Source organism: Notolabrus celidotus, chromosome 2 (genome assembly GCF_009762535.1).
Source record: "Notolabrus celidotus isolate fNotCel1 chromosome 2, fNotCel1.pri, whole genome shotgun sequence".
NCBI lineage: Eukaryota > Metazoa > Chordata > Actinopteri > Labriformes > Labridae > Notolabrus > Notolabrus celidotus.
The window spans coordinates 38,558,142-38,578,222 of NC_048273.1; the positions used below are offsets into that span (position 1 = coordinate 38,558,142).

At 41.8% G+C, this 20,081-nt stretch overlaps 1 protein-coding gene across 2 annotated transcripts in view; it reads right to left on the bottom strand.

The window, feature by feature from the left end:
* Nucleotides 1-19,163, bottom strand: part of hmcn1 (hemicentin 1) — a 112,050-nt gene extending 92,887 nt beyond the window's left edge. The window contains exons 1-2 of one of the 2 annotated variants that reach the window (XM_034675328.1): nt 18,644-19,163; nt 18,183-18,551 (exon numbers count right to left, since the gene is read on the bottom strand). In XM_034675328.1, the coding sequence (XP_034531219.1) occupies nt 18,183-18,438 (256 nt within the window). In that variant the 5' untranslated portion in view covers nt 18,439-18,551; nt 18,644-19,163. Of the gene's footprint in view, nt 1-18,182 lie in introns of both variants that reach the window. The other variant, XM_034675321.1, reaches the window with a different exon arrangement.
* Nucleotides 19,164-20,081: the final 918 nt, after the last annotated feature.

Genomic DNA, 20,081 nt, shown 5'->3' on the forward strand with positions numbered 1-20,081 from the left:
CGACAGGCTTGATTTGAAGCCACCACAACCTCAACTTGTGATGGAAACTTCCCCGCACAACCAACAGAGAGAGACCACCGGGCAGCTAAACTCTGCTATCCAATGCGTCTCAGAAAGATGTGCCACAAAACCACAGATCCCTATTAATGGCATTCGTGAATTCAAATAATCATTATCAAACATAAGTGATGCACACACCACACACACAGCCCTGTAATCCTTCCCAGATGCACAGCCTGATGGCGAGCAGGGACGACAGCTCTGAACCCTGCACCAGTCATCCAGCTGACGTGATAACTGGTGCCGGAGACAGAACCCAGATGAGGAGGCAGCCCCAGGGTTAATGTGTGATGTGTGTATGCAAATGTATGACTGTCATTTAAGGGGATGTGTGGTTCTGTGGTGCAACCAAAGGAAACATGGTGACACTGCAGGAAATGGAAATCTCTTAGCTGGGTATTTGCATGTTAAAATGTGCATACACTTATGATAAGCATCTGTGGCTGGGTACAAAGTGATATAACAATAAAATGATGTAGTTTATGAAGCTGAATTGCACATAAAAACAGCTGTCCTCTCTTTTACATCCTTTGCAGCAAGTAAATTACCGTTGTGGTCGATCAACGATTTGAAAAGATGCACAAAATCTGTGATCATTGACCATCTGTGAGCTATCATCACCCATGCTCATAAATATTATCTACAGGTCATAAATGCACAATGGGCAGTTAAAACCACATATGTTTTGATGCACGGTTGACATCTGGGCTGGGACGAGGGGGAAGTGATCACTGTGGACCAGACAATGATTTCTTGGTGATCTAAACATTATCACATGTTTGCAGTTAAAAGCCTTTGGTCTGACTCTCACCACAATCTCTATATGACTAGATATGACATACGCAATCGTCAATTTCTACCAAGAAAAACATAAGAGAGGGTTAAATGTAATGCGTGTGTGTGGTTGTACGACCACAGGGACTTTGTGTCTGAATACCAGCCGCAAGAGATGAATGCAGACAAATATGCAAAGACAAGGAGGATCATAACAAGCAGGATTTTTTACTTGCTCCAAACAAGGTGGAATGTTTACTTTATTGTGTTCATAAAGATGACAGTCTTTGTCATTGACTCCTCATGTCTGCAGGCAGAACAAGAGAAACGGTGGAGGAGGCTTTGCATGCTTAGACTGAAAACTGAAGCAGTATTGGTTCCAACTGGTTGGTTTCACTGTGCAAGGAAGCACACATGCAAATCTATTATCTTAATATAGATCCAGTTAAAACTTTACAGATTGTAAAGCAGACAGATGTGTCACTGTAATCTTTATAAATAAAACTGGATTGGCGAATACACAGATGTATGTGTTTTTTAAAAACACAAGAATAAGTTTTCTTTTTTTAAGACCCTTTTTTAATCAGCCTTCAAAGTCTGGCTCTGTTTTTATATTGTTTACTGACTAAAATTAAGAAAAGGCTTCACCCATTTTCTCTATAGGACAGGTGCGTAGGAGAGAAGTGAGAGGAAGCTTACAAAATTCAAGTTGCAAAAATCCTGCACACTGTCCAACTTGCAAATATAAAGTTTAATGGCAACGTTTTGGTGCTAGACCCTCGTTTTCTGAGGAAGGTCTAGCACCAAAACGTTGCCATTAAACTTTATATTTGCAAGTTGGACAATGTGCGATATTGTTCACTGACCTCATGACCTTCATGATCTCTACTTGGTCTGGTGAAGACAACCTGTTCATGTGGTAAAGTGAGTTTACCTCGATTTTAGCCAGATACAAATTTTGGAGGGTTGCATATCTTAGCGTACCTGATTACACAACTGCCTCCTAGATTATTTATCTTTCAGTGACAGGGGATGACTGTGGCTCAGTGGGTAGAGTCGGTCGTCCATCAATCGGAAGGTTGACGGTTCGATCCGGTAGTCACATGCCGAAGTGTCCTCGAGCAAGACGCTGAACCCCGAGCTCCCTCTGTTCTTCAGAGTTTTGTGAATGTGAACGAATGAGATTAGCTAACACTGATGGTCCCTCACTACATAACAGCCTCTACCATCAGTGAGTGAATGGGTATGAATGGGTGAATGTGACGAGTAGTGTAAAAGCGCTTTCAGTGGTCAGAAAGACTAGAAAAGAGCCATATAAGTACAAGTTCATTTACCATTTGACACATGCTGTGCTTGTGAATTGAACTTTGGTTCTCTGGGTGTCTATGCCTGTAACTATGTGTCTTTTGCTGCTCACTATCTTTGGCAGGATCTCCCTTGAAAAAGAGATTTTTGATCTCACTGGGACAAACCTGGTTAAATAAAGGTTTAATAATTAATAATAAATAAATAAATAAAGTTTGCTGTAATGCATAAATAACTACACAAGTCAGGTAATCCATGGCAGTGGTTCCCAAAGAGGGGTCATTAGACACAGATGAAGCAGCTACCAGAGGCCATCCAGGAAAAATAAAAAATAAAATAGCCTATTTAATCAATTATTGTCAAAAATATGTACAAAAATGTTGTTACATTTAAAAAAAAAAAACATGTCAATAAATATCATTTCATCAGTTTTCTGCCTTTTCTGTCTTTCCACATGACCCCTGAATTAGCTACCCTAGGTTTCAAGCCAGTGGACTCACACAAACTCACCTGTGCACCTGCTAATCAAATGTTGTTTGTGCCATGTGCTGCAGTCTAAACATAAAGATTACCAATATTCAACTTATTGACTTTTTAAATTGCAGTTAAGCAACATCATCTTGTGTCTTTCAAATGTCTGTTTTTGGACAGGCTATTCTTGTGCACGGCTGTGAGCAACGTGTAACCATTGTGAGTGACAATGGGGGTCACCAGTCTCTGCCACCATCGTTTTGGGGTTTGGAGGCTGTAAAGTTTGGGGACCTCTGATCTGAGGCACGTTCATAAGGAGATGATTCATGTGAAGAATGTAACTGCCTGTCTAATTTGACTGACAATTGAAGCTTCATGCAAATGCAACCCATCAGTTTATTGTGTGTATGCTGCTGTAAAACATGTAGGTCAGGTATTGTTGCTATATGCCACATCTACATCTTTGTGTAAAACTGTCCCTCCAATAACAATATTTGGAGATTGCTTGGTATTCAAGTTTTGGTGGGAAGCAAACTGTTAGGATCTGGTTTGGATTAAGATTATCCCACACAGCCACTTATTTGTGACCTCCGCTAAGGTGGCTTGTGTGCTTTATGACAAACATGAGCTCTTCTAAGTAACATTAAGTGACAGGTCTTCAAGCAAATGGTGTACATAAACAATGCTGCATAAAAGTCAAATACATGTGAGTGGAAGAGTTGTGGTCATAGTTTACGGTAATCATTGTCAGAGCTGTGTAATCCATGACTCCCCTAAATTTCCTTACAACCACTACTTTCTCTCTCCTCCTTCACTCAAACATTCTCTGTTCACCACTGAGTTAGGTTTCTGGGTCAAACTGGATGAAACTGAAGCAAACAACTCATGGTCATAAGTCATGTAGAAGCCTTGGTATGGTTATTTAGGACCCTTTACCACCACTGATGGGTTGCATTGTGCAACATCTCTCTTACCGTTAATGCATCACAACAAAATGCTAAGACTGATGCTTATTTCATTACTATGACAACATATTAAGCAAGAGGGAAAAGGCTGGAGAAGTGGGTGAATACAACAAAGCTGTGGCTTAGAGAGGCATCAGGTAGCGATGTCCCTGTCGAGTCTCTGAACAGCTCTATAAAGGGCGAAAAGGGCAAACTCTGGTACTGGGAGGGAGCAATGTGTGACGTTTCTGCATATGGTACTAATTGTCAAAATGAAGGTTAAAACCCAAAGACTTGGCTGAGGTTGATTCTGTGATTCACTGATAAAAAAATGAACTTACAGTTGAATGCAGCCTTTTACTTGAATTAGGTTGCCTGAAAAAATTAAGTGTGTGGTTGGAGGATTATTTGTTGCAACCACAGCATTAAAACCACAGAACTGCACAGCTCATGAGCAAGCTTTTTATGAGTGATGGAGGAGTCCAAAAGTGCTCAAATATGCCACTGTGGTATTTTTCTGTAAAGTGTGCCTCTTTTGTTTTACGGGGAAAAGTTCTAATTGTGCGTGCTGAAGCAGACAGAGAAACCTCAGATGCAGCAGATCGGGACATGCGACCACACACAGATGCACACTCAGATGTCTGAGGCACTGATTTCCAACCAGTCAGTCACAGCACACAAGCAGGTCATCAGAAATACAGAGGGGTGTTTTAAAAAGTAGCTTCTCTACTATATATTTTGTTCCTAAGTTCTGTCCAATAGGGAACAGGAGTCCTAGCGAGGGTTGCAAAATTCCATTAATTTTCAAAGTTGGAAACTTACCACGGGAATTTATGGGAATAAACAGGAATAAAGCAGGAATTTACTAAATTGAAGGTTGGCTCTTAATAAGGAACTTAAATATAGTTGGGGAAATTATATTTAAGCATAATCCTGACTAAAACAACCAGATTTCATGCTATTCCTCAATCACATGCACATAGCACACTGCTTAATGCAGGGCTATTGAGACCACGCCCCCTACATGCACTGTGCATTCCTCCATCACATGAAGCACAGATGACTTCTAGAATCCTGCAGAGGCTAGGCTTGAGAAGCTTGAGGGAATTTATGTTAAGTTTTGAATGGGTTGGGTCGGAGGGATGAGTAATATTTAACTCAACATTCATGAAAGAATTGATTGTTCATTAAAATGTTTAACACTTGATAAAGTTCTACTTACAAATAAATCTGTTTTAATTGTTAGCTCAGCTTCTATGATCTTCATCTTGCTAAGAACCCCTCTATCATATGATGATATATAACTTATTATGATTGGTGATTGGTCATGTGACCCTGTGTATTTATTGCAGCTGTGAATGGCCTCTTGATTGGTCTGGGCGAAACTGATGAAGCTGCAGGAGAAAACGTGTTGTTGGCTAACAATTAAAGCTCCTGTGAGGAACTTTCAGTCTCTTTTGATTCTGGCGCCCCATGTGGGTAAAGATGTGCATGCTATAGCTTTGCTGATCTTGTTTTGTACATGCCAAGGTAGTAGCTTTCTTTTAACAGAAAACTCCGACACTCAAATATTCGATCCCCTGGTCTGACACCTACCCCGTTGCAGCAGTTACAGGCATTAAGAAGTACAATATAGAAATTGTCAGTCTTGTTGCTGATGGATTTGTTTACTTTTGTAGGTCAAAGAGTCATCAATATAAATTTGAATCTGTTTCACAACCAGTTTAAAAACTCCTTACAGGAGCTTTAAGTCAAAGTAAAGTGATTTCAGGTAGAGGTGGTCAATGTTTTATTTTCTAACAATATCTAAATGCTAGAGTGACTTATCAGAGTTCAGCTCACTGCCTCCTTCTGCTTTTCATTAGTCTACTTCCACCCTGAGTGGAGCTTAACTGCCTCTGTTGGAGTTAGCCATTTCTACTGCTTAGGTAAGTGTGGCGACCCATGGAGTGCTAATTTTGTTTGCTTTGTGATTTTGGATGAGTACCTAGCTGAAATATGCAAAGAAGGCGTCTTCTGTCTGTCCCTGTGCTCAGAGGTGAAACTGCTCTTTCAAGACCAGGACCAGCACGAGTCCTGTCCTGTATGTCTGGGGATCGTCAATGGAAGGATTTTGTCGACTGAGACGGACACACTGTATGTGTGGCGATATAAGAAGCTTATAAATAGGTATAGATTTCAAAAAAGTTGTCTTTAAGCTTTTTCTGACAAACAAACTGGACTCAACTAAACAAGCTTGTGTTCCTCAGGGAGTAGCATCTGAGTGGATGCAGAGTTTGATGTCAGTGCTGCATGGTGTGGCCAGGGATTTCCCTAACATATAAAATGTGTAGGCATAGAAAATGTAAAGAAAATCTGGTACAAGGTGGTCTCCAAGATGAATGACTTCCCCCAAAACATACCCCTCTACAGCAGGGGGCAGAGGGCACTGACAGCCTGACCTTCAGCCTCACAGCCTGTAATTCAGGTTCCTTAAACACTTGTCTGGTCGAGACGCATTTAAAAACCACACAGGCCTCCAGTCCAATCAAAGTTCTGGGATGCTTTGTTGTTTTACTCTTCTTCTAACCTTTGCTTCTATCTTTATGCTCCTTTCTCTGGTGCAAACACATGGTTATGTCACCAGTTGTGCTGACTTTCAGTAAATACTTTAGCACTGCATTAGGTTTTGTTTAAAAGAGCATCATTGTGGAAAGACACTCACAATGTTTTCTTGCTAACCCAAAGAGCATTTTTGGTTACAGTGACTGTGCTCAATGTGGACACTGCCAATAAAACAAACAGTGTACATGAAGTTTATTCTTTAAGTGTCTTTCTGACGGAACAACCGAACTGTTAACGTTGTTTGGCTGCTCCCAAAGACTTCTTGTAAATTTCATAAAAACATACATTCTGCCACAGAGAACTTGCCACTCTTGTTGTCCTGGTACGCTAACATCATTAAACTTTTACAAGGATGTGATGCCTTTCCTTACCAAGAAGACAGTTAAATAAAGGCAACAATAATTTAACTTTTGGCAACAACACTGACAGATTATCACCTTATAAAGTGTCTGTGGTGAACGTGTTAGTAGTGCACAAAGTCCTGTTAACATGTCCTAAACAAAAAAACATCAGCGGTTCTTCTCAGTTTCATCCTTTTTCCTCTGTTTTGGTCTGATGGCAGTATTGTCTGCCTCTCTAACAAGAAAATGTTCACCTGTTAGTCACTATGTTTGTCTTCTTCTTTAAACACAGAATTTTGTGAGTGTTCATCAGTCTTTTTGAGGGAAAATGGACGCCATTTGTAGATGAAAACAAAGTTAGAAGAGCACTGAGAGTGGCCAGCGCAGTAAAACTAACCAGAAGCTTGTAACACTGAGGTCCATGCCAGGAGATAATTCTCTGTGTTTAAAAAGTTCCATAATGAGATCATTTTAATCTTGTGTAGACAAATGTGTCATCTTGCAAATATTTGGTTTGTGACACATTTGGAATAAAATTGTTTGTTGTTTACGCTTTAAAGGCCTTGGAGAGGATGATTACATCGGAGACATCAGGAAGACACATGTAAGCCAGGACTAACAGCTAGTTTGTAGTTTTGTCAGTTACACACAGTTTGATTCGGCTAAAGCACAAACTGGTTTGTCAGGTTTAAAAAAAAAAATCTTAAAATCAGTTAGCTCTGACGTTCAATCAATCAATCAGTCTTTATTTATATAGTCACAACAAATCCCAAGAAATGTTATTTCAAGACTCTTTCCAAACAGAGCAGGACTAGACCATACTCTATGTTCTATTATTCACAAAGACCCAACATTAAGACAGGATCAGATCCAGTCCCATCTTACAGACAGGACTCAGTCTGATCTCATCTTAATCCACCATGAGCAGAGCACTTTGCAGCATTTAGCAAGTTACAGTGGCAAGGACAAACTTCCTTTAACAGGCAGAAACCTCCAGCAGGACCAGACTCATGTTAGACACACATCTAAAAGTAGTATAGGAGGTAGAACCTTCAGTTATCAGGCCCCTCTCCTTTGGAATCATCTACCAGTCAGGGTCCGGGAGGCAGACACCCTCTCCACTTTTAAGAGTAGACTTAAAACTTTCCTTTTTGATAAAGCTTATAGTTAGAGCTGGATCAGGCTTGGACCAGCTTTTGTCATGCTGCTTTAGGCCTAGACTGTCGGGGGAACTGGCACACTGACACACTGGGATCCTAGCTCACCCCCTTCCCCCCAACCCCCTCATCACTTACTTTAACTCTGCCTGTCCCATTAAAGTTACTAACCATAGACCTTTCTGGAGTCCCTGAGCTCCATTGTCTCTTAGATTCCTCTGAGCTGCCGTAGACGTCCTCCTGCTGCGGACGATCTGGACTCCAGCTGATACGGACGTGCTGGACTCCAGCGGTAACAGCTTCTACGACTCGTCTCATCACTATCACCTCTCTCTCTTACTCCCCTCTATCTGTCTTTCCAGACCCAACTCAGTCGAGGCATGATGGCTGTCTAACATGAGTCTGGTTCTGCTCGAGGTTTCTGCGTGTTAAAGGAAGTTTTTCCTCACCACTGTAACTAGCTAAATACTGTGAGGTGCAATGCTCATGGTGGATTAAGGTGGGGTCAGACTGAGTCTTATCCTGTCTTGTTGGGTTGGTGTTGGGTCTCTGTTCATAATTTGACATAGAGTGGTCTAGACCTGCTCTGTTTGTAAAAGCGTATTGAGAAAACGTTTGTTGTGATTTGGCGCTATACAAATAAAGATTGATTGATTGATTGATTGACATCTGCTGAGACTGAGTTGGGGTTGGAAAGAGGGATAGAGGAGAATAAGAGAAAGAGAAAGAGAAAGAGAGAGAGAGAGAGAGAGAGAGAGAGAGAGAGAGAGAGAGAGAGTCACGCGACTTTGAGTTCCAGAAAAACATGACAGACTCTTTTAGTCTTTCTATTGTGCACATACTTTGATCTTTGCTCTCATCAAAATAACAACAGACGCTAAAGGTAGCTACTGGTAGCTGAGCTGCTAATGGCGAGGACTGATAGTAATAAAGATATTGGTCAGGGCAGTTTGAAGAATCTGACCGTGTGTGAAAAAGGGCAACAGATGGGCTGCGTCACTGCTTTTCTGGGCCTAGATCATCCAGCTCAAGTAACTGTCTTTATGTGGTGAATCTAAAATAACTCAGAAGAAGTGTCCTCCATCTATTTTCCATGAGAAGAAGTCCATCACTCTTGAGCTAGTTTATGAGTAAATGTCACTCTTGATGCACCAGCTAAGCTGCTAAAAATCGAACATATGTTTTAACTAAACTGAACATAAACAGCTCACACAGTAAAGACAATGAGGTCATGCCAAACCACACCATGGGAATGCTCAACCCTGGCACCAGATCTGTTTGCACGTAAATCTGATGTGTTATAATTCAGTCCTCCAGCTGCCAAAAGTATGACATAAAACAATGAAAACAAACAAGAAAAAAGCTTTTAGGAAAAATATTTTCATAATAATAATAATGTCTAGACGTTGATCTGTTGAGTCTAAATTGACTGTAAATTCTGGTTTGAGGAAAGCCCTCCTTAAAGAGGCAACAGTACAAGGGCTGGGGTTGCTGCTTATTATTTTGAGTAATAAAGCGGTAAAAATGCTGACTGGTGAATACTAACACAGCACAGTGAGCGTATGTCTGCAGTTGGCGTGAAGCGCAATGGGCAGCTGGAAACAATCCATTCAAGTTAAACAGCAGTGAATTGGAAATAGCAGTGAGGGAGCCAAACTTTTGCTATAGGGGCATGAAAATGGGTCAGAGTGTTACGTACAGCTTCTATTGAATTCTCTGGAAATGTCCTCTGGCCCAAGCAGTGTCGAGCCAGAAGACTGTACGGCCGTTGTCAAAACAATGTGCAACCTCTATCACATATACGCTCCTGAAAGTGACTCCAAAAGAATCCAAAGTTGCTCGTTCTAACATTCTCCTCCTAGCATGAAGTCTTCACTGTAGGATGAGGGCTGTGGGTGGTTGGGGTTTCAGGAGGCAGAACATCAAAAGTCTGATGTGTTATGTTTCCAACATGGCGACAGGCGAAGCAACAGATACCCCTGCTATAATGACAGCTTTAGCACTTATATTAACCATATGTGTAAACTGTCTTCAGCCCTGGTTGTCTTTTTTCATCCTGTTATTGTGCGTTACATGTACCTCGGAAATCAAGATCAGATCTGAACAGGTAGCGTTTAAGTTCATTGTGAGCAGTGTTAGCCAATTCCAGGCAATGACAACACACTATGTGATAGTTTGTGGGTGAACGCAACATAACATAACATAACATGTCAACAGAACTTGCAGAGTACTATCTGTCCCATTAAAGTTACTAACCACAGACCTTTCTGGAGTCCCTGAGCTCCCTTGTCTTGTAGGTTCCTTTGAGTCACTGCCGTAGACGGCCTGCTGCTGTGGACGTTCAAGACTCCAGCGGCCACAACTACTTCTTATCCGGCTCAACACTATCATCTCTCTCTCTCTCTTCATCTCCCTCTATCACTCTTTCCAACCCCATCTCAGTCTCAGCAGATGTGTGTCTAACATGAGTCTGGTCCTGCTGGAGGTTTCTGCCTGTTAAAGGAAGTTTGTCCTTGCCACTGTAACTTGCTAAATGCAGCAAAGTGCTCTGCTCATAGTGGATTAAGATGAGATCAGACTGAGTCCTGTCTGTAAGATGGGACTGGATCTAATCCTGTCTTGATGTTGGGTCTTTGTTAATAATAGAACATAGAGTACGGTCTAGACCTGCTCTGTTTGGAAAGAGTCTGCAGATAACATCTGTGGTGATTTGTTGTGACTATATAAATAAAGATGATTGAACTCTGGGAGAAAGTGACAGTGAATGATACCTGTTAGTGTTCCTGTATCTTAGTTTAAAACTTGTCTTCATTTTATTTTAAGTTGCTTATTTGCCTGATGACAGGTTTTCTTTTCTTCCCCATATTGTAAATTGCAAGCTCTTGAGTGACCCAGCACTTGGTACTTTGGTCATTATTGTGGTGGTGTTAATTGTTGATGATGATAATGGAAAGTCTTAAATGGTTTGGTTGCTTCATTGTAGATGTTCCTTATTTTACAAAAAAAAAAAAAAATCCTTGTTTACTTTTGTGCATTGCCTTTACACTGCTTGGCAGTACCTGCACCCAAATGGACTTGAAGCACTTTGTTACTCGTACTGATCTTGTTTCCTCTTGTCTAGATCTTTGCTTGTGTTGTTCTTGTCTACTACTATCCTTCTCTACACTATCATCTCTCTCTCTTTCTTCATCTCCCTCTATCCCTCTCTCCAACACGGTCTCAGCAGATGGGTGTCTAACATGAGTCTGGTCCTGCTGGAGGTTTCTGCCTGTTAAAGGAAGTTTGTCCTTGCCACTGTAACTTGCTAAATGCTGCAAAGTGCTCTGCTCATGGTGGATTAAGATGAGATCAGACTGAGTCCTGTCTGTAAGATGGGACTGGATCTTATCCTGTCTTGATGTTGGGTCTTTGTTAATAATAGAACATAGAGTTCGGTCAAGACCTGCTCTGTTTGTAAAGAGTCTTCAGATAGCATTTGTTGCTAAGAGTTTCTGGGCAGGATTCCAATTTCTGGGGTGACATATCCAACAGGCATTAAATATACGCCCCATTATTTGTTGCTCTTCAAGATTTGCATTGGTCCAGAGTTTAGAAAATGTCGAAACCCTATCCTGTTTGCTCCTAGTGAAGTTTCATGAATGTTCTCTGCTGCTTTCTCACATTAATTTAGCCTGACTTCTTGCAGTAACATCCCAAGGAAGGAGGCAAAAAAAAAGTCTGAGTACAGTAAGGGTCAAAATTTTTTGTTTTCCTGAGTTTTGTGCATGTGTGAATACAGCTCATGATAACAGCATTTATACAACTCTTCCCACCAACAAAAGGAAGGAAGGAACTGGCAGCTGTTATCAAAATCACCTGACTTGCCTGGAGTGCTCATCTCTGTGCGATACATGAACATGGAGTAACTGGCTGCTTACGCTGTAGACACATGGCAGTAGTTAGGGATATGTCAGGTAAACATGTCTGGCCCAGAACAGGAAATACACATCTTAGACATGCAGCAAACACACTGCAAGTTCTTTAAACATACAGTTTGTGGTCAGATTCCCCTCTTCAGCGGTCTTCTTGTGTAAATAAGCAGACCTTTACCTCAGATTGTAAAATGATCTTTTTACACTGACACTGTTCAGGGTCCAAATTTTCTGCAGCTGCCCATTGATGGTACATACTATCCCAACAGAGTAGCTTCATATAACTGAATCCTACAGGCTTCAGAGAGCAGGAACGCCTTTAACCCTGCAGTCACTTGTCATCCAAAGTTCCTAAATAGTTTCTCCATGCGGCAACATTTATAACCATCACCATCAAGGAAGGTTGAACTCAAACAAAAAACAAGCCTCCACAAGGTCAAGGGGATATTGGTGAGCGCCCAGACAGTAATGTCAAAGAGCCCTGAGGGACACGACCAGAGCGTTCAGACCTTCAGAGCCTGAGGATGACGCTTGGAATTCAACAACAAATCCAAAGCCTCCAGGGAAACAAACCCGACATGGTAGAGAGTCCGAGGAAAAGTTTGACAAATGGATTTTGAATGGGTCATCTGTGTCACATGGATTTATCTCATACCCCTGCATCCAAAGGTCAACTACCTGCAACTCTTCTAAACACCTGCAGCATCCCTCAGGTATGTGCTGCCTAAAAGATAAAAGGGGATGACCTCTGAGCACCGATTACAAAGCTACATGGAGTTGAAACAATCGCACTAAGAGCACCTCAGAGCACTTCAGAGGGTCTATGTATAGTCCTAAAAAATTACAGGCCGTTTTGATATTCCCGGGCAGGTCAATGAGAACATGAAACACAAAGACAGTCATTGTAGTCTGCCACACTCCTCACTCCTCCTCTAATTCTACCCCAAAAAAACTCCACCTCGCTCTTTTGGCATTCCTGCCTAATAGCATCATTATTGACTCCGTCCAGCTAAACGCAAGCTCCTTGTAATCTCACACGGGTGGGGTGGTTCAGACAAAAAACTGCTGCTCTGCAAAGAAGGACACAAAAGGAGAAAAGGGGTAGGTGGAAAAAGGCCGACAAAGGGAGTCGTGAGATGAAAGCCTTTGATCATGCAGAGGAGGTAGGAGCTGTCGCGTCATCTTCACTCATCACTCCACACCCAGAGCTTTGCTCCATCTCCTTAACTATAGCTGACTCGGAAAGGGTGGTAAGACATACCATCAACCGAGCATAACCAATCTGCAGAGCACATCGCTCAAACTAACTCTAGATACCAATAAAACAGAAGTCAAAGTCCTCAGCCTCTGAGTTCATCCAGACCAATCTGAGTTTGGACTTCGATGGTAAACAGATATCAGTGAAGCAGAAATTTCTGTTGGACCTGTACCATCCCTTGTTTCTGTTTCTGCTTTGTTCTCCAGCTGTCTGGTTAAGTATAACACATGCTGACTTTTAGCTCTTCTGTTCCATCAAAGGGTCAGAATGTCAAACAGTGTTTGAAACTTCCTACCTCCTCAAAAAACGCTCCTGGCTGCATCTGACAAGTTTACCTAACTGGGCGTGGACTTAGCCTAATGGTGAATTTGCGGCCCGGGGTTGAATCCAGCCTGCAGCCTCTTTCCTGCATGTCATTCTCCAAGTTTCCTACACTTCCAACAGTCCTCTCCTCTATAAATAAAGGTGTAAAAGCCCAAAAATAAGACCTAACTTTACCAAACTGGCAGTCCAGAGGGGCTCGCCTGGGTCATGCAGGACAAGATTTGAAGTTCTCTCTCAAGCTCTTTATTTAGTTCTTTACAGTTCACGCTAGGATTGTTCAGAAGCATCTAATTCTGTAGTTGTTTCATCAGAAATTTCCATTCATTGGAATCACAGTCTGTGAGTAAACTATGTCAAATTGTTTTGCTGAGTGTGTCTAAAGTTAGCAGAGCTTGCACCACCAGCCGTGGGTTCTTCTTGAAGGTTAATGTCCTATGCTTGTGCTGGTTCCACATTAAGGCTGATTTATACTTCTATGTCGAATCGACGGCGTAGCCTACGCCGGGGGTCCGTGTATCACCCGTACCTACGCAGAGGCCTACACACGTAGCTCACATGAACCTCCTCCAAAATGTAACTACCCGTAGAATCGACGCGGACCACAAGCCCTGTGATTGGTCCACTCGGCTGCATTGTGTTTCCCGCATTTACAGAACTTCAAGGATCCCACGCATCGGCCGCACATCGGCCGCAGAAGTATGTAGTGCTCATGTCCGCGTCAGCCACTGCTGTGAAGGGGCGACGCAGAAGTATAAATCAGCCTTTAGTCCAGTGCAATGGTTATGTGTCATGTTATCCAGCAGAGCTTACAAACAATGGTATGTCCATTTTCTACATCAAAACACTGAGAAACGGCGTCATGCAACGAGACACCATCTGTCATCTTGTTTGTGTAGTAGAGCATTGTAGCATCATAGCATCATAGCATTATAGCATTACAGCAGTACCAGAGCTACACCCTTGGCTTGTGGCTGTTGGCTGCACCACAACTTAAGACTGGCAGGACAACAGTAATAAAAATACAGATAATTCATTTAACTGACTAGTAATTCTGCTGACATCTAGCGAGGGTGGTGATCTAGCGACTAAATGCACACATCCCTTTTTGCACAAAGGTTGCAGAACTACAAATTCAAGCTAGAAAGCAACCTGAAGTGTCCATTGTTGTCCCCATTTGAACACTTATTACGTCTTGATAGTCTCTATGATGGCATTCCTAACCAGTTAAACCTTCAGGCATCAATGTGCAACAGAATCCACCAACTAGCATAGCTTTGAGTGTGTGGGACAGTGTCAGTGTCAACATCAGGAGGCCACTGTGGGACTTGTAAACCTTTTTATGAATGGGCAACCAAACTACAACAGTGAAGAAGAACAAAAATCTTATAGGCAACCACAAAAGACGAATAAAACAAGCAGGAGTTTGAAGATGGTACATTTTGAGACATTTGTGGAGTCTCAGTTGGAGTTTTTATCAGAAGATGCTCCATTAAATGACTGCTATATCTTCACGCCACATGAAAGGAGGCGTAATGATGTAGACGCAACTTTAAGAGCCTAGGTAGTACGTAAACTTTGCAGCCAATGCTCCTTCCCAAATCCATTAAACAGCTAACACAACAAAAACGTGTTAGAGTCTAAATGATTTCTGACAGCACTAAATGGAGACAGAGCTCAATCCCCCAGTGACCTGAGGCCCCGGGCTCTGACCCATCTCATCCTCAGCTAATTAAACACTCACACAAGCATGTACAAGACACACACACACAAACACACCCTCTCACAGCACGGCATTATTTACAAGGACGAGCGTGTGTGTGTTTGGACGTCAGCAGAGTCATGAACAAAATAGACCTGCAGGAGGCTTTGGAAACAAAGTTGTACACACGTAGTCTTTCTTTACTCACTAGAGTCCGTTCTTCACATGGTTTAGGGTTTCTTTCTAAGTCGGGAATCAGAAATGCTCTTAAGTTTGACATACAAGTGATCATACAACCAAGAAAGAAGTTCTGTGTTTCTCTTATTTATAGGGGTGTTTTCAGACTCAGGAGCACAACCTGCAGCTCCTCTGCCTCAGTAAAATGACTTGAAATTGACGTGAAGTATTCTCTAGCTGTCTTTCTTTCTTTCTCTCCCCGCAGGATGGAGGAAAGGGGGAGAGGGGGGGAGCTTCCTGACTGATCTTCCCACACAAGCCTGACCCCAATATCCAGGCATCCTCCTGACACTCTCGCTTCACACACAGGCCGAAAGAAACACAGATACACAAACACACTCCAATGTTTACAGTGTCAGATTGCAGTGTAAATAAAGGGGGGAAGCTCCGGACTCTGATTTAAAGGGAGCCAAATCAAACAGGAGGGACTGGGTTATCGCGCTGGGTCGGATGTTGAGCGGAGAAAGTGGATCTGCGTCTGAATGAAGCAAAGCTGAAATGAAAGCTCTTCCGAAAACAAAGCTGGGTGCAGAAAAAGTGAGACAACAGAGAAAACGGCAGAAAAAGCACAAGGGGAAATGTTCTGCAACCTCTGCTTTGCTAATCATTGGTCCGTGCCCCTGGGGGTTTGGGAGAACACACTTTGACATCCTTGTAAACATTTTAAGAAGAAAACCAACGTCACTCGGCGGTGGGGACAAACACAAAGACATAGAGGCTGCAGGGAGAAGTCAACATATGTTAATCAAGCTGTTGCAGCTTCAGTAACACAAAAGAACAGTAAAATGACTTCCTGTCATGAGGAACATTTGCTTTATAAGTTAAAAAATCATTATTCTCTCCTCACTGGTGTTTTGTCCATTATACAACACATCACGGCTCCTTTATCATCTGCTAATGATTTGACTTTAGTAATGGATTCATCATTGTGTACAGGGAGCATGTTTCTTCCTTCTATGTAATTATTATTCTGGGCACAGAGCTGCAGCTTCAATCTGTGATGAAGGAACTGGGCTTCATAAGAATGTGTGATATGCTGAAGTTTCGCAGAGGAGGACAAACATCTGGAATAGGAATCTGGCTCTTCACCGCACAGATCACCTCTGACGATTCATCTCCTTCTCTCTTCTCCCTCAGATCTCTCCCAGCAGTTTGTTTTGTGCAGTTGCTAAGAAGTGAATTTGAGTTAAACTAAGGACACTTTGAATATATATTTATATAGAGAGAGAGAGATTTTAAACTAGTGACGTGAATCAAACACTGGAAGGACACCGCACAAATATTAGAGATTGAGAGTTTTGTGGTGTTCTGTTTTCAAGCACTTTTCAGTGTTCCCCCTTTCTTTGGCTGATGATGGAGCACTTTTTCTGCAAGTCACTCCTCCAAATCAGCACACAAACCCCACTGACGTGACATTACAACAGCCTCTAATAGTATTTCTTGAAAGCAGCTAAGTTACCTGTTGTCCTTGTTAGAAAATACTCAATACAGGGACTTTTGAAACTCTTACACAAAGTTTTTTCCACTGCCAAAATGTTTAATGTCAAATTAAATGTGTGGTTGTGATTAAATGTGCACTACAGCAGTGACATGACACATCACAGAAAAGTATTAGAGTCAGGGATGAGAAAGAATTAAAAGAGGAGGAAGATTTTTTTCAGTATGCACTTTGAGAAAAAAAAAAAGTCAAGACTAAAGTCAAAAATTGAACTTTAAAGCTCCTGTAGGGGATTTTAAGCTGTTATTGAAAGAAATTGGCCATCAGCAGAATAGCGAAAATTTCAACATTGCATTTCTCAAAGCCTGTAACCACTGTGAGGGGACAGGTGTCAGACAAGACGATTGACAGCACACTGAGAATACAGCTTTTTAAAAATTGTAAAGCAAATATTTGCAGTGAATAATTCATTCAACTGTTAAAGCTGCTGTTGGTAGTTGTGATATAATCATTAGTTCTGAGAGGGATTTCAAATGTCAAAACAACCCCATCCCTCTCTGCTGTCGTAACCCCGCCCATAAAAGATTGTTGTGTGCGTTCTATGAGGAAGTAGTGGCTTCCCAGCCAATCAGAGTGACGTAGTGGGGCCGCCACTTTACCAATCAGGACAGAGGGTTGGGGAGTAGCTCTGATTGGTCCGTGATAACGGGAACAAGGGGAATAATAACACTGCTTGATATAAAGGCATTGGAAAACACAGAGATTTCGCCATAATATCAAATTACTTCACTTACAGATGAGTACCGATTAGTATTATGACCTTTTCTCCAAACCCAGCAGAAAAAAAGTAACGTTTTTTACACCATTCCTACCAACAACTGCTTTAATAGAAAGCAGGATGAGATTTTTTGATAAGAAACTGCTGATGCATGGAGAGGACAAGATCTGTGAAGAGATAAGGGGTGCTACTTACATCAATAGGAACAGAAAGTTCCTCACTGGAGCTTAAATCACAAGATTTCATTTCAACATTATTCTCAAAGTGCATTAAGGAAAAATGTATTCTTCTTTGAATTATTATTATTTTTATTTCCATAACACATCGAATGCATTGTGTTGTTGTTTTCCATCAGTGTGTGGTTATTCTATCGACCAGATGAACTCAAATCTTGACTTAATGATAGTCTGAATTATGTACCACTGATTCTCTGTTGCATCACATTGTGCCTGCACCTCTGACCTAAAAGCCAGGGTTACTGTTAAATAGCCCAATGATATATTGTCTGAGCATTAGCTGGTCAGAATGAGAGAGCACCCAGGGGTGATGATAATCATCAAGCTGCATTGCAAACCTAAAGTCCCGCACTAACTGTGGCGGAATGCTAATGATAGTGACCGCCAGGCTGAACATCTGTGTGCGGAGACAGGATCCCCCAGAGTCCCCTCCTTTTGGACTCCTCTGGAGGTGTGAGGAACATTAGGCATTCAAAGGGCGGACTGTGAGCAAACTATCACATTTCTCACTTTTCTGTGTGCTTTTGTTGTCACAGCAGAGAGTCAACTGTAAATAGTCCTGCAAATAATGCAAGGAAAGCTGAAAGAAAAGTTGTCAACACGTCTGATAACAACACTTTCATGGTTTTGGTTTCATGTCATTACCTGGGTCGTGGAAGGGCACCAGAGCGAAGTTATACAAAGTTTTCTTGGGTCTGTTCAGGGATGTCTCCAGGATCTTTGACGCGCCTTCGATGACCTGCACGAGGTCGTCGTACATGGAGCCGGTTACATCAAACACGAACGCCAGGGTGGATGCGCCCTCAGGGATGTCCTCATTTGTGGCCCCGGTCCCCGGAGCCTGCCCGGCTGCACACGCCACTGACAGCGCCAGGGACAGCCACATCAATCTACTGCCCATTTCAGATCCAAGACTCTTCACAGGCAAAGTTCTGGGGTGTTGTGGTCTCGCCAGTCGCAACCTCAGGGTGAGCCTCGAGATAAAGGTAGAGTCATCTGGCTCCAAAAAATGGACTGAGAACAGTTTACAAAGAGCAAAACATGAGTCAAAGGAAAAGCAGAGAGGGAAATCAAATCTTTGGTTTTTCTGCAGCTTCTGTGCTCACAAGTCGCAGCCTCACACTCCTCCGTGAACGCAAGCTCTGCAGTCCAGCAGCTGTAGCAGCGCCTGTTGTCTGTTGTCTGCAGAGTCAGGAGTCCTTGTTCAGCTCTGTCATACAAAGAGACCACCTCTCAGCTGGGCAAAGAGTCCCCAGGGCGCTCACTACCTCATGCAGGAGAGCGCTGCTGTGATTGGACGAGATGTTTTGGGAGAGGGACCAAGTTGCCTAAATGAGTTGCCCTTTTCTCTTCTCACGTTACACAAAGAGCTGCAGAGCTGTTGTGTTTCTCATCATCAAATGCATACGATCATGAATGCGTCATGGTGATGGATTTGCGTGCAAGTAACGCACCTCCTGTAGCTTCAATAAATGTAACAAAGACTCTGAAGAGATGAGATGTTTGTTAACGAGAGAGGAAATAATGTCGAACTCTGCTGAACTATTGTAATAACACAGAAATGAGGCTCTGATTTGAAAAGCTGTGTTCATGCTTGGAACAAGCTGGCGTGAGGAGAGCAGAATCAAAAAGCCGGACTTTAATGAGACTCTGCTCTGTGCTGCCACCTGGTGGTTATAGCCTGACACTGCACTCCATTGTGTAGAATAAATACCACCAAAATGACAGAAACACCATCACAGGGTTTAACCTTTTGTAACCTATTTGTAAACAAACAAACAAAAAGTGACACAAGGAGGATAGAAGAAAACTAATTTGTATTATATTTTATATATATTTCTGATTGTTTTTATTGTCTTAATCTTTTATCATTTTTATTCTTCCAACACTGTTCTATTTCCATTTATTTTTCTTCCCCAGCTTTCTCTTTTATTGTCTTTTAGTTTCTCATTTTTAAAGCATTATGTATCCATATTTTGAAAAGTGCTATATAAATTTAAAAAAATGTATTATTATTATTATTATTATTAGTAATATTATTATTATGTTGAAATGCTGAGCATTTCAACATATTGTTCTTCTACTTTAAACTTATTATTATTTTTCTTCTTCCGTGACCGCTTTCACAGCCTTCAAATTTTGTCCGATTTTCACCGTTCAACTTTTAAACTATTCAGCTTCTTCACCATTCGCGGGCTATATCTTTTCACATCTTCAACCCTTATACTTTTTGAATAATTCAACTTTATTTAACCTTTTTTTTAACATTGAAACAGATGGGGCGGAATCTTCAAATCCACTTCAACTTCTTCAACTACTACAGCTCATAGCTTCAGCATACTTTCACTTATAGACTCCATTCAAACTTTAAACTGTTCACAAGACTTTCAGCTATCTACACTTGTTTCACTTTTTTGATACCTTTCACAGTTTCACAGATTTCACTGTTCAAAAATTCATCAAATTTCAGCTCTTTCCTCACTTTAACATTGGTGTGTGTGGGGTGGAACTCTGGTGAGCAGAGTGAGAGGTTCAAAACTTAGA